Here is a 13,211-nt window from a genome sequence, read left to right on the forward strand (position 1 = left end):
TGAGGGCTTAATTTTTTTTTGTCATATCTTCAGACTTATTAATGCCTTTGGCAATGTGTGTTTTCTGGCTATCATGAGAATATAAGCTAAAGGGTAGATTCACCTTGAATTTGTTTCCCACACTGATAAAGCTGAGTTTGCCAGCCTTCTGCTTTGAGTCCTTGGAATTGGAGTTGTTCTCAAAGAGATCCCGCACAAACTTGTCCTTCGACTCGCACACCAGGCTCTCCAAAGACATGTGGAGGGCGTCATTATTCTTCTCCACAAACTGGGTCTGCTCACACACATACACAAAACCCACAGGGCATAGAAATAAACACAAAGTCAGCCACACACACAAAAAAAAAAAACTTTACCAAAGGGATTCCCCCAAGTCCCCAATTGTTTTTACAGTGTGGAAAAATCACATTACAGAAATAAAACAACACAATGGTTTCTATACATAAAAGAATTCAGAATGAACTGAGTGAATTGGGAACTTACGGTCTCATAGCACACGGCACCAGCGAAATGTCTTACGATGAAACCTTCATCATCTCTCAAATTCCTGTGGACTGTAAGCTTTGACTTCCTAGGCACCTGAAAAAACAGCCCACAGAGAATCCATCTTTGCAGCTGTATGGTTATGATTTCCTTCATTTTTGGGTCTTGATATTGATGGAAGGTCAGGGTGAATCACATAAAAACTAGAAATGCCCAGGTCATATATAAATCACATAAATAAAAAATAAATAAAATAACAAATAATATTTTACATGAAGAAAATGGAGTCTAATTATGCATCATGACATTTTTAATAAACATATGCACATTAATTACTCCAAAAGCTCTGTAGCCTAATATAATGGCAAACAAGTATATGTATATTTGTAGTTTTTATTTACTTTATTAAACTAAAAAAACAAACTAAAAAGGTACAAAAAGGCATGTTTGCTGTAATAAGTCATGTTGAAATATACAGTAAGATGAGGGACGATGTCTCCCTTAAGAACAGTGTGAATTTTTAATTTCATTATGTTAGCCAATAATAATGCTTCATCCAATATATTGTTAATGTAAATTAGCAATAATAGCTAATTGAATTCTTTTAACACAAAATTGAAAATCATGAAAAAGGGCCATCTATTCCAACTATAGAAAGTTGACTGCCCTACCCAGGTCATAATATGTAAATTACATATTATGATTTCTTTTTTTAAAGGCGTAAATAAATTGAAATACTAAATCAAAAATTCTAAGGTAATGTATGCATTTTGACAATTAAGTTGAACAATGACAAATCAAATGAACTCAAAAAAAAAGATACATCGGAATTGAACAATATAATGTTTATAGATATGGTCTATTATTTTCAATTATCCAGCAGGTTATGATGAAAAATTAGGATGTTTGAAATATACATCAAAAATTATTAAACCTAGGGTCTAACTTTAACTTTTCACTTCAAATCAAAACACAATACATACATTAACAATGTTCTGATGTTCAAGATTAATAAGAGAATCGCTATTAAATAAATGTGCTAAGATGAGATTCAGTGACAGCTACAGTCAAAAGGAGAATTAAAAGTGTGTGTGTGTTGGGGGGGGGGGGGGGGGGGGGGGGGGGGGGCATCTTACTCCATCTTCCACTACATATTAGGCAACTATTTTTAACAATATTTTAAGATAACTTCAAAATGACACTGAAGGCCCAGTCAAAATGCAGAAAGTGAAAATTGATTTGGTGCTCAGAACTAAATATATATATATATATATTTTTTTTATAAATAAATATTTTATTCTGAGATGCTGTACAACACTATACTGCAGACTTTGCAGCTTTTCTTTGCTATATATAGACTTGGCTATTGAAAAGAACCAAGCCATAGCTTACAGTGAGACGGAAGTGAACTTTGTGCTTGCTGTGAACTGTCTCTGCAAAGTGCTGATCACTGGGCTGGGGAAGACGGTTCTCCTCATCCAGAATATCCAAGATACCCACCAGCTTTGCCTCAACCAGATCTGCAAAGCAAAGTCACAGAGAAGAGTTCTGGAGTGACGACACAAAGTTTTATGCGAACGAAAACGAGGTGAATAGTGATTTAATATATTCAATCTCCCAGCAGAAGATATTATACAAAATGAAGTAGAACTCAGCAAGTTTAATGGACGTATGCAAAGTCGGTGGGCACACATGGACCTTTTTGATAATCAGTGTGAAGGCATACGTTGTATGCATAATTCATCTGAGACGTGCACAGGTGAGAGAGGTGCGGATGCAAGCGCAGTCATGTATTTGCATGAGCAGACACCCGAGGATAAATGTGAGGTGATTGATGAGGAGACGTGCAGGGAAAGGAGCGGCGTGTCCATTTGGAAGTCACAAGGACATGTGTTGCATCACTATCAGGAGAATTAGTAAAAGCAGAGCTGATAAATGGAAAGCAAGTCTTTCCCCTCGGAACAGAAGTGACATCTGCAATGCAGGTGTCGCGTTCCTACTTTTTGCACAGCAGACACCACATCAGAGGCGAGATGTTGTGTCAAGCCACCTGCATACTGTGCAAACTCACACAAGCTGTTGAGTTGTGACAGCTTGGGCAAAAAAAAACATAGGTGGTTTCTTTTGGCATGCATAGGAAGATCTTCGATAAATCATTTGGGTTAAAATGCAGGTCGACTTAAAAGATAAAAGGTATTGGTTCTGAATCTGATACCTTCAGACAGCAGACTTCGGTCTGGTGATGGTATTTGCATTCAGTGAACCGGGGAAAATTTCACAGTGTGTCCTGAGTTTGAACTGACTTCCTGTTACTGATGGGTGATTTGGTTCGGACTGCACTGCTCGAGAGATCACTTTTAGAGCTGGCATCAAAAAACTAAAACAGTGTGACCTCTTCATCTTATCTATCAAACCCTCTCCAGTGGGCTCAAGAGTGAAAGAGGTCATTCCCAGGATTCAATCCTGTGTTATCTCAAGCACCCAGCATGCATTTCTGCTGGAATATTAATCTTCGGCATGTTTTGTCAAGAGATTAACAGACATGGCGATGTATACAAATAACTATGTTATCATCATTTGAAGGCCATAATTTGAGAAGAAATTACATTTGCATTGTAACACATTTTGGATTTAGACCCCTAGCATTTCCGCATATGGAGGACTTTATATTGTCATGTATGGGCCGTAGTGCATCCAGTAATGATTGAAATGGAGGAAGATCATTATTCAGTGCCGAAGGGACACTTACCTATGCAGTCCTGATTATCAACATAATGAACTTCATTCACTCCCAGGCCTTCTTTCTGATACAGCTCTTGCTCCTGGGAAGGAAGAGGAAAAACAAAAACAAAGTAAATGTGCATTGGTTTTTGCTGAAAGTGAGAAAATGCTTAACTTAATCTGCTGGAACAAGAGCATCTCAAAAGAAGTTAAACTGGAACTGTTAAAACGGAAGAGTAATATGCTTGCAATTGAAAAAAAAGATACATACAGATGAAATAGCTTCATTTGTTAGTTTTAAGGAGGGCATATTTATGAGTCACTGATCGATACTAAAAATCCCAATAACATTCATGACTCACCTCTTTCAATATGCGTTCATTAAAAAACTGCTGCAGCTTTTCATTACAGTAGTTGATGCAGAACTGCTCGAAGCTGTTGTGCTCGAAATACTCTGAACAGGAATATTAAAAAAAAGCATTTTATGATTCATGCGCTTGGTATGTCTCTAAAGGCATTTAGCAGTTACACTATTACAGAAACACTGTTAGTGAGAAGCAATTATCATTAATCTTACCACATATTCTCAACCTTATTTCTGCATAAGACATGCTAATAGCTAGTGAATCACTACGTCTTCTATATATTCAATCAGTCATATTCTATGCTATGTTTATTTTAAAGTTTAACATAAATGGAATATTTCAAGTCACAGTTACAGTAGCTAAACTCTATTGACAGACAGCATCTGTTATCGTGGGAAGTAATTCCAGTTTGTATAAACAAAAAAAAGTGACAGTTATGCACTTAAAATGGATATTCCCATAGATATCTATTCTATAGCATGCTTACCCAGTAATTAATTACTAGCTACTAATTAACATCTTCAACAGTGTAATTAGATTACTGTACTAATTACTCTCTCTAAAAAGTATTGCATTACTTATAAAACTGCTCTTTTAATTCATTCAAATAAATAATATAAAATTGCATAAATAATTCTTGAACTGACCAAAGTATTCATAGAGAGAAGGTTCCATTAAAAACAAACATTTTAAGATTAGATGTTAAATTTTGATGTTAAATCCACTATTGTTTTATATAGAATTGTTCCATAAAGTATTTAATGCAATCACATGAGAAGTAACTGTAATTAAATTATAGAAAAAACCCTTACTTTGTTACTTTGGAAAAGTACTTAAATTAAATACAGTAATTAATTACTTTATAAATATGTTTTATAATTTTTGACAAATTATTTCGACATCTTAATTTATATGTAACCAAGGATATTTTTAAGTGTTTTAAGCTAGTCAAAATAGCTCAGAAAGAACTCTGACATTACATATAGTAGGGTCAATAAGTCTGAGACAACACGGAAAATCAGGGAATCACAATCTAACTTAAACATGAAAATAAAGGATTAAAAAAAAATAATAATCATTTTTTAACTAAAAATCATTGAAACATAAAATGAACGAGAAATATTTAAGATTCTGCACTACTTCAGTTCCCAATCAAAATGAATAATACCAGATGTTTCGCAAGTGGTCTCAAATGTTTGGAGCTCACTGTATTGAAGACTAGGTTGTCTCATTTCTCAGATGCATAATTTCTTAGGTTGACATGTTTGAAAATTTAAGAGCCACTGAGATTCAGTGTAAGACAACGTGACCCGTCCATTGCGGCTATCTCACAAGCTCACCAAAGCCAGCGATGTCCAGCACGCCGATGAAGTTGGAGGACGTATCAAAGGGAAAGCACTGGTTGACCCGTTTGACCACATGATCAAAGAGCCGGCTGTAAACGGCTTTGGCGAGAGCATCGCGGGCATTGTTGGCCTGTTCCACCTTCAGAGGCACCCTGGAGAGGAGCAAAGTGGGACAGGAGGAGTCAAAATCTGGGCCAAGGCTTCTGCTAATGTCGCCTCATCAATACATGTCCATTCTGTTGGATATACTCCGTCCAACTTTGCACTCTTAAGATAGTTGCTGTTTAAGCATTCCAAGCAAAATATGTAAAAACACTTTAGGGGAAAGCAGAATTCCAACGAGAAATAATTTTGAGTCAAAATTTAATTTATTTTCCTCTCAGTTCCATTTTGATAGCAGATGCTCAAGGCTGCTGAAAAAAATAAATAAATCACCTCTGTATTACAGTCTAAACACATTATTGTCGGGTCAAATAAAGTCAGAGGACAAACAAATATAATTGAGGTCTTTTTTGTGTCAGTGAAATTGTTTGGTAACAGTATAAGAGAGGAAATTAGTGGCGGGGGGGTTTGTGTGTGTGTGTGCCATGTATTTATAGGGACAAAGGTAAATTGGGACAATTTTCTGCTTTTCTGAGTGCTAACGGCAAATATTTTCTTGTTTCCACAAATGACAATTACACAAATTCTTAAGACTATGCAAGAAAATATGTTTATAGTATGCAAATAACTGGGTGTAAAAGGCCCAAACTACTTTTAACGCAAAAATATCTATATATATTCCAACATCTTTGTTCTTCATCAAGTGTATAAAAACCAATTAATTGGTCCTCCAGAAGATTGATTACATAATTAAACTAAAAACTGTACAGGGAAAAGGTTCAATTCAAACATATTTTGCAGTGGATACTTTGATAAATGTATATACGCAATACAAACAGCACTTGAAATCCCGGTGTAGCTTAAAGGGCTCTAAATGCAACAGCCAAGCGATATTACATGAAAACACAATAAATCTCAATAACACACGCCTGTTAAAGCAAAGCAGCTCATAATCACAAGCCACAGTGGCTCCCCGCAATCCTCAGGAGGTTTAGGGATACCGGCAACTGGATGATAAAAACCTTCTTGCTCTCTTGAAGATGTTGTCCCGCTGTGGGAATACCTGCTGTGTGACTCTTATTGCCTGCACAGTTAATAAAAGCTGGTCTTGGCTCACAATAATCTCTTCGATCTCGAGTTTGCGAGATTGCTTTTCATTAACTCGCTTTTATGCTATTAATGTATTCCCTCTGTAGCGTGTGAGTCGAGAGGCTGCTGCACTCTTCCTTCTCAATGTCACCTGCTTTTGTTGCATTTAACAGATTTTTAAAAATCACAATGCGGCTCTGAAATGAAGCTCTGTCAGGCACAAGCTGCTGCCCTCTCCGGTGTCTATCGATGTGAATTGTAAGGGTCACCGTAGCCTTGTTTGAATACAGTCTCCATAATTTTCCATGAAATGCATATTGCATGTGTACGTGGTTGTGCATCTGTTCCCAGTCAAATGAAGAGGGTGAAACCTCCTGTGACTTTGATTCTCATCATACCTAAAAGACCCTAGGCCACTCCCTCAGACAAACATCCATTATTCATGCAGTGCAAACACTCCCAGTCCGGCATCTGTGCTTGGTTAAATATTAATCCACCGAGCGCTGCCCTATCATTCAGACGCCACAGAATATAAAACCCCACCTGGGCAACAGAGAACGGAGCATACGATTCAATCGAGGCAATCAAGTTTTTCCAATTCCTCTCCCCTTTGACAATTGGTGTGTGCAGTAATTGGACTGTGGGTTTTACATGTTGAAAGCTGAGAAGAATTGGGCTTTTGTTTCACAAACTTGCAAACCTGAGTCTTATCTTTGACCATTAGGAGAAGAAGTGGTGTGGAAAAAGCTCATTGATACCTTCAAGGCCTCCTCTCTTATGTAATCAAAAAAAAAAAAAAAAATCAGAAGACTTTCGATGGCAACTAGACTATTACGACCCCTCAGCCAATTTAGTCTCTGCCACATTTGATTAAACTGACCATATCTCTAATGGAAAAGCTGCGATTAGCTATTTTCAGCTCTCCTCTCGTCTGTGAGCGGGCGACCAGAGGATTCATTTAGTTATGTGAATGCAAATGGGGCGAAATGATGAAATGTAATACTAGAAGACGTTTTGCATCGCAGGGAGATTAAGATGAGGAGAGTGTGTCAAATACCAAGCAGGGATCTGTGCTGACTTTTGATTTGTCTTTTGATCATCATTTGGATGCAACTACAGACCTAAAACAAAACAAGCTGCCCCCTGGCCACTGGCTGAGCAGATGTTAAGGTAAACATATGGGGTCACTCACTTGATGACTGTGCCTTTGGCGCCCCCTGCAGTGGTGAGCATGACCCTGGTGGTGAGGCTGACTCTCAGGTCGTCCTGGTCCAGGCCGAGCAGCTCAGCGCAGTATTCCAGAGTCTGACTGGACTGGTTCTTCAAAATGCAGCCACCTGAGATCAGATGCAAATTATAATGGTCATCTTAAAACTTTGTCTCATTATTTTTCTTATGCTATGTCTACATAGTACAAAATTCTTAATGTTTTTCAATTTACTGATACATTCGTAGCTGTTAATGACCTGTTCTCTCATTGTCAAATTAGATCAAAATATGTCAGTCAACTACAGACTAAGATAAAAGTAATCAGTATATATTTATTGAAGAATTTCTTCTCTTCTGTGTCAGTCTCCTACGCTGTACACAGAAGAGAAGAAATTCTTCAATAAAGTCTGTTATTTGCTTTTTGCACACAAAAAGTATTCTCGTCGCTTCATAACATTAAGCTTCAACAAGGTGAACAACTGGAGTCACATGGACTATTTTAACAATGTCTTGAAAGTGGTTGTTGCGTTGCGGTCTATGGAGGGTCAGAAAGATCTCAGATTTCATCAAAAAGATCTTCATTTGTATTCTGAAGATGAACGAAAGTCTTACGGGTTTGGAACAACATGAGGGTGAGTAATTAATAACAGAATTTTCATTTTGGGGTGAACTAAGTCTTTAATACAATTTTTGACAAAAATTTACATTTAAAATGTCATTGTGGTGCAACCAAAAGTTTCAGGTCGTACAAAAAAAACATACATATAATGTTTTGTTTTTTTTGTAGTACAACTTGAACCTTGCCATGTCCTAAAAGGTCAAATTATCTGATATTTTAAGAGACCTACTGATTTTGACAAATGGTCATGAGGGTCTGCAGGAGTCCTCTTTATGATATCACCATTTTTTGTTTTGTTTTTGCTGCATAATTTTTTTTCTCCTCATAATACAAGATTATGCCAAACTACCTAAGTTTTCTTTCATTCTTTTACTGAGTTTTTTCTCCATTATAGACCTTATTCAGAGAAGTGCCATGACAGGTATGAAAGCGAGGCTGTGAAGGATTGACGTTGTGTTATCAATGGCATCCACTGTAAAAAGCTAAATAAAGCTCCTAGATCACTTATAATTTTCCACAGCCAGAGATGGGCAGTATTTTTAACATGCATTTAAAATACGTATTTAATGACTTTTGAGTATTTTGTTGTATTTTTATTTTCCTTTACAAAAATAAATGAAATGTAATTTGTATTAAATAATTTGAAAGACTGTCTATGCAGGAACATCTCATGGATGCACTGGGACGCATCCTCAGTGATGTATCTGTCATTTTATTTTGCATATAATAACTTTTATCACCAGGCTTAATAGGACCATAGACATATAAAACACGAACAGGACTACCAAATTACCCATCACAGTTTATGGCTCGATGCAAGAAAATCACGTTATGTGACGCATCCTATTGACCGCAGTCTAAGAGCTAAAAGTGTGCAAACAAATCTATAAAAGCACACTCCTTCAATCTCCTATCTCTGCCATTTCCAAAAATAAGTGTTCATACATAATAGTCTTCAGGTCTCCTGTAACACCTCTATAACATTAGGCTCCATGTTTTCCAGCTAAAAGGTGTCTCAGGCCAGCATCTCCATTGTGAGTGGGGAAATGGTGTAGGCCAGAGCAGTAAAAGGTGTTATACCTTCAGCAGAACAGGAAAACAAATCCGGAGCGCAAGTCTGGTAACACTAGAAGAAGCCCCCTTACCCCCACAGCAGCTCCCTAATGAAGTCTTTTGAGTTGGAGAAGGTGTGTGTGTGTGTGTGGGTGGGTGAGGGAGTTTAATGAGGAGAACATCAGCAAGTGGATGAGCTAAAAAAAAAAAATAACACTTCAGACAACAGTGACTTTTCCCTGACTGAATGCAGGTAGTGCAAATTCTGTATATAAAAAAAGAAAAATTGGTCATATTTTGAAGTCTCTTAACCTGAAGGAAATCGAATATTTCTGATCCAAGTGTGACATGATGAAGCAAAAAGCGATAAATTCTATCTCTTTTTTGTCCTAACTGCGACTGCAACTGACACACAAAACATTTACTGTCTGTTTGCATGGTTTCTAGTTCCGTGATGGACAGTCCATTCCAGAAATTAAATCTTACTGCTTTTATATTTAACATGTTCTAATGTGATTTTGTCACTTTATGCAGGACAGAAATTTACTTTACGCTTGAAAGTTGTCGCATCATGCCAGGTTAGGTCATCAAATAAAGGTATTTTTATACAGATGCTACATGAATGGCTACCAGAGGTGCTTCCTGTCTCTTCGAAGTCGATATTGCCGAGATGAAGGACGCCAGCCACCACTCTGAAGAGATTGAGCTTCTCTGTGTCATCCAGGCCGATTCTCTTCATGGCAACCACCATCCTGTTGAAGTCTCCCAGGTCATCCAGCAGAGGGTCCTTCAGAGCACCCACTTTCCCATGCTACGAACACAACGGACCATCAAGACAAACGGTTCCAGAATCAACAACATCCACACGTCACACGAGCCTCAGAAGATCAGATATGTATACTGGAGGACTGTATACAGATCTAGATCTCTGATTAAAAGGAGGAAAGGAAATCAAACCACACCTGAGGATCAGAGTGTGTCAGAAGTTCCTTTTTTATATTATATTTAAAAAAAGAAGAAAAAAAGATGATTTTGTCATAATTTATTTACCCTTATGTAATTCTACACTTGAATGACTTTCTATGGAACGCTTTATGCTGCTGTTGTATGGGGAAAAGAGCAACATAAACATTCTTCAAAACTTCTCTGTGTTTAAAGGATACAAGGGTGAGTAGATGACATCATTTTTATTTTGGGGCAAACTATGCCTTTAGGTCACTGACGTATCGATAATCTGCAGTCTGATGACACAACAGATCACACCACTCTGACCAACGCTAGAGCTTAAAAGCTGTTCCATACCCATGACTACAAGCACCTCTTACAAAACTACTAGAAAGCCTCATGCACATTAGCTTGCAGACCCATGCACACACAAATGATCAATTTCATGCACAGAAACCCAGAAAGCCAAAGAATGTAAAGCATGAAAAGAATTTAGAAAGAAGGACAACTGGTAAAACATCACCTTATGATCCTGAATTTTAAGAAGATCAGGGAAGGCAAAGACACACAATATTCAGTTACAAAAATATCAACATAAACATTATGGCTATTAGAAGAGTGAAGCTCTGTTCCAAAACCTACATAGGCAGCATTTTAATGACAAACCAAGCTTTAAAATAAGCTAAAACATCTAAAAAAAATCAATATATAAGATTGCATTTATGATTTAAAAATTTTTCCCTCATTTTTATTCATAACCCCAGGGTTCTCATGGTCTTGGAGAGCCTGGATGTACTGTATGAGGGAAATTTTAAGTGTGATTTCTAGACCTGGAAAAGTCATGGATATTAATTTTTTTTTTTTTAAATGTATGAATATAAAAGTTTCTGGTTATGTTAAGCTATAAAATATGTCGGTAGACATTGCTGAGAAACTGCTATTTGTGAGTTAAAAAACTGTAATCCCAAATGACAAAAAACAAACAAACAAAAAAAAACATATATGGAATATAATTGAAGAGTTCAGATGCAAAAAGCCTCTAAGTGGCATCTGAAATTTTCTTCTAAAATTATCCTTTTTATCAAGCTTGTATATTTAAATTCAGTAATTTAACTTAAATGGCAATGAAAATTACCCATTAATTGTCATTTAAGTGAATTTACTGAAATTAAATATACAAGCTTGATAAAAATGATCATTTTAGAAGAAAATTTCAAATGGCACTTAGAGGCTTTTGCATCTGAACTCTTCAATTATAATTTATAATTATTTTATTTTATTATTTTGAAATACTGCTACTAGTTTCTGTAAATATGAATATATATATGTACGGGAAATATTTTGGGGGGCCTTTGAATATTGTCTTTGACAAGGGGAGGCTTTGTAGTTTGAAGCGATTATAAAAACATAGTATTGTTTAAATTTTTAAGCAGCCTCGTACATATCTTTTGTTCGGAAGGCAATCCCTGAATGCACTGAGTACAATTCAATTCAAGATGGTTAACAAGACGTTGAACAAAAATCATAAATACACTGAAATCTAATTCAATACCAAAGAGTATCGCTAAATACTAATGTTAAAAAAAACTATTTTAAAACTAATGTTTATGTGTGCTTTGTATTTTTATGCTTATTAGATTATCATGCTGTTAGTTTAGCAGCATGCTAATCTAACACTTGGAATCAACAGTAAGTCGAGTCAATTTGATTTCTATTTTTGTGGCGCAGACTTGCTGCCTTTGTAAAGAGTCCACATTTAGTCATTTAAGAGGTTCCATCTTGGTTAGGATTAGGATGCAGTCTTAAAAGACTATCTAGACATGAGACCGCTCATTAGGTTTTGGACCAGAGTCTGATTCACAATTAAAGATGGATTGCATATTTTAATACCGACCTAAAATCATTATGAGATTCAATTGTTCAAGGATTATAAAAAAGGAGACAAAAAAACAACAACAAGAAAAGAACCATCTGTGAATTTGGGGTAAGAAAATAATCTTAGATTTTCATCTGAAAATGAAGTGAAACAGACGGTGTTGAGCTAGCAAATGAACTACTGCACTGGCAGAAACAGCAGCTAATGAATATCTCATCACCTCCACAGGGATTCAACACAATGATGATTTATAATAATGGCCCTTGATAACAATAACATCAATTGATAGGCTCAGTCTCCAGAGAGGGCCGTGTGCAAACACAACAAAACAACGCTGGAATTTATTACACTTTACATAATTCATCAAAGATGTGAACTAATTTCTGAGGGTAACTAATTCTATTTGAGGCATTCGAGGCAAACGGTGATGCTGCAACTTCAGAGATTTTGACTGCGGTCAAGGTCTGTTCACTCAGCACGTCCCCTAGTCTTAATTTTTACTACATGAACAAAAGGAACTGTGAGGATTTGATCATATATCAAAAATTAATCTGAAATCTTTACTACAGCTAAGCTTAGTGCTGTTTATCACTTTAGATTTGTCACAAATGTTCATCAACACAGAGGAAGAAGGAAAAGATTCATCACGGCACTGCCCCAGAGATTCCTAAACAAAGATGTTTCTACGTACCTCAGTACTTTTCCTGTTTTGCATGATCTGTTTATCCGAGTCCTTGTTTGCAAAGTATCGCGTGCAGCCACGATTCAAATACTGAGTGAACACAAACACACAATGATGAAAGTTAACAAATGAGAATAGAAACCACAGAAACACATTCATAATCATTGTAAAGCAAATATGCCATCTAGTGGCACATCTACAGTTTCATGGTATATCATGTATATGAGGGCTTGAAACCTCACATATACAAAGGCTTGAAATCAGATAACCTAAACTAAGGTATTAAAGGATTTTATTGGATTTGATAAAATGCTTCGCCACTTCATTTGGCACTGTGCTTTGATAGTCTGCTTGCTATGGTCACAGTTGTCAGGTGGCTTTTATTGCACCAAATTATAACAGAGAGTCTCAAGGTTTCCAGGTGAACCAAGTGTCTAGGCTTGGTAAAATGATTTCCAGCTTCCTGATACACAATGCAAAGGAAACTGACCCGGAAGTTTTCCGGAGAGTTGAGATGAAGCCTGTTTCTGATGTCCTCCGATGCCCCTGCGCAGAGTCTGTAAAATATATGATAGTTTCTCTCTTCTGGACTCTGCATGCAAATCCGAGACTTCTCCAGCAGATAATGTGAGACAAAACCGCCCACAACTGCATTCTGACGACACGATGAACACAATTAGTAACTACATGAAGTCTTACAGAGGACACACTCTTGTCTTCA

The 13,211-nt window shown here is 36.7% G+C and overlaps 1 protein-coding gene across 3 annotated transcripts in view; it reads right to left on the reverse strand.

The window, feature by feature from the left end:
* myo6b (myosin VIb) overlaps positions 1 to 13,211 on the reverse strand; it is a 52,430-nt gene that overhangs the window by 25,449 nt on the left and 13,770 nt on the right. For all 3 annotated transcript variants that reach the window (XR_014603975.1, XM_084096907.1, XM_084096906.1), the window contains exons 9-18: positions 12,981 to 13,145; positions 12,500 to 12,580; positions 9,618 to 9,798; positions 7,299 to 7,443; positions 4,910 to 5,067; positions 3,567 to 3,658; positions 3,233 to 3,305; positions 1,876 to 2,003; positions 484 to 579; positions 104 to 274 (exon numbers count right to left, since the gene is read on the reverse strand). Coding sequence is in view for 2 of the 3 variants with exons in the window: in XM_084096907.1 (XP_083953033.1) it covers positions 104 to 274; positions 484 to 579; positions 1,876 to 2,003; positions 3,233 to 3,305; positions 3,567 to 3,658; positions 4,910 to 5,067; positions 7,299 to 7,443; positions 9,618 to 9,798; positions 12,500 to 12,580; positions 12,981 to 13,145 (1,290 nt within the window). In the remaining variant the exon portion in view is untranslated. The remainder of the gene's footprint in view (positions 1 to 103; positions 275 to 483; positions 580 to 1,875; positions 2,004 to 3,232; positions 3,306 to 3,566; positions 3,659 to 4,909; positions 5,068 to 7,298; positions 7,444 to 9,617; positions 9,799 to 12,499; positions 12,581 to 12,980; positions 13,146 to 13,211) is intronic.

The sequence above is a fragment of the Abramis brama genome (genome assembly GCF_963993115.1).
Source record: "Abramis brama genome assembly, chromosome: 21".
Lineage (NCBI taxonomy): Eukaryota > Metazoa > Chordata > Actinopteri > Cypriniformes > Leuciscidae > Abramis > Abramis brama.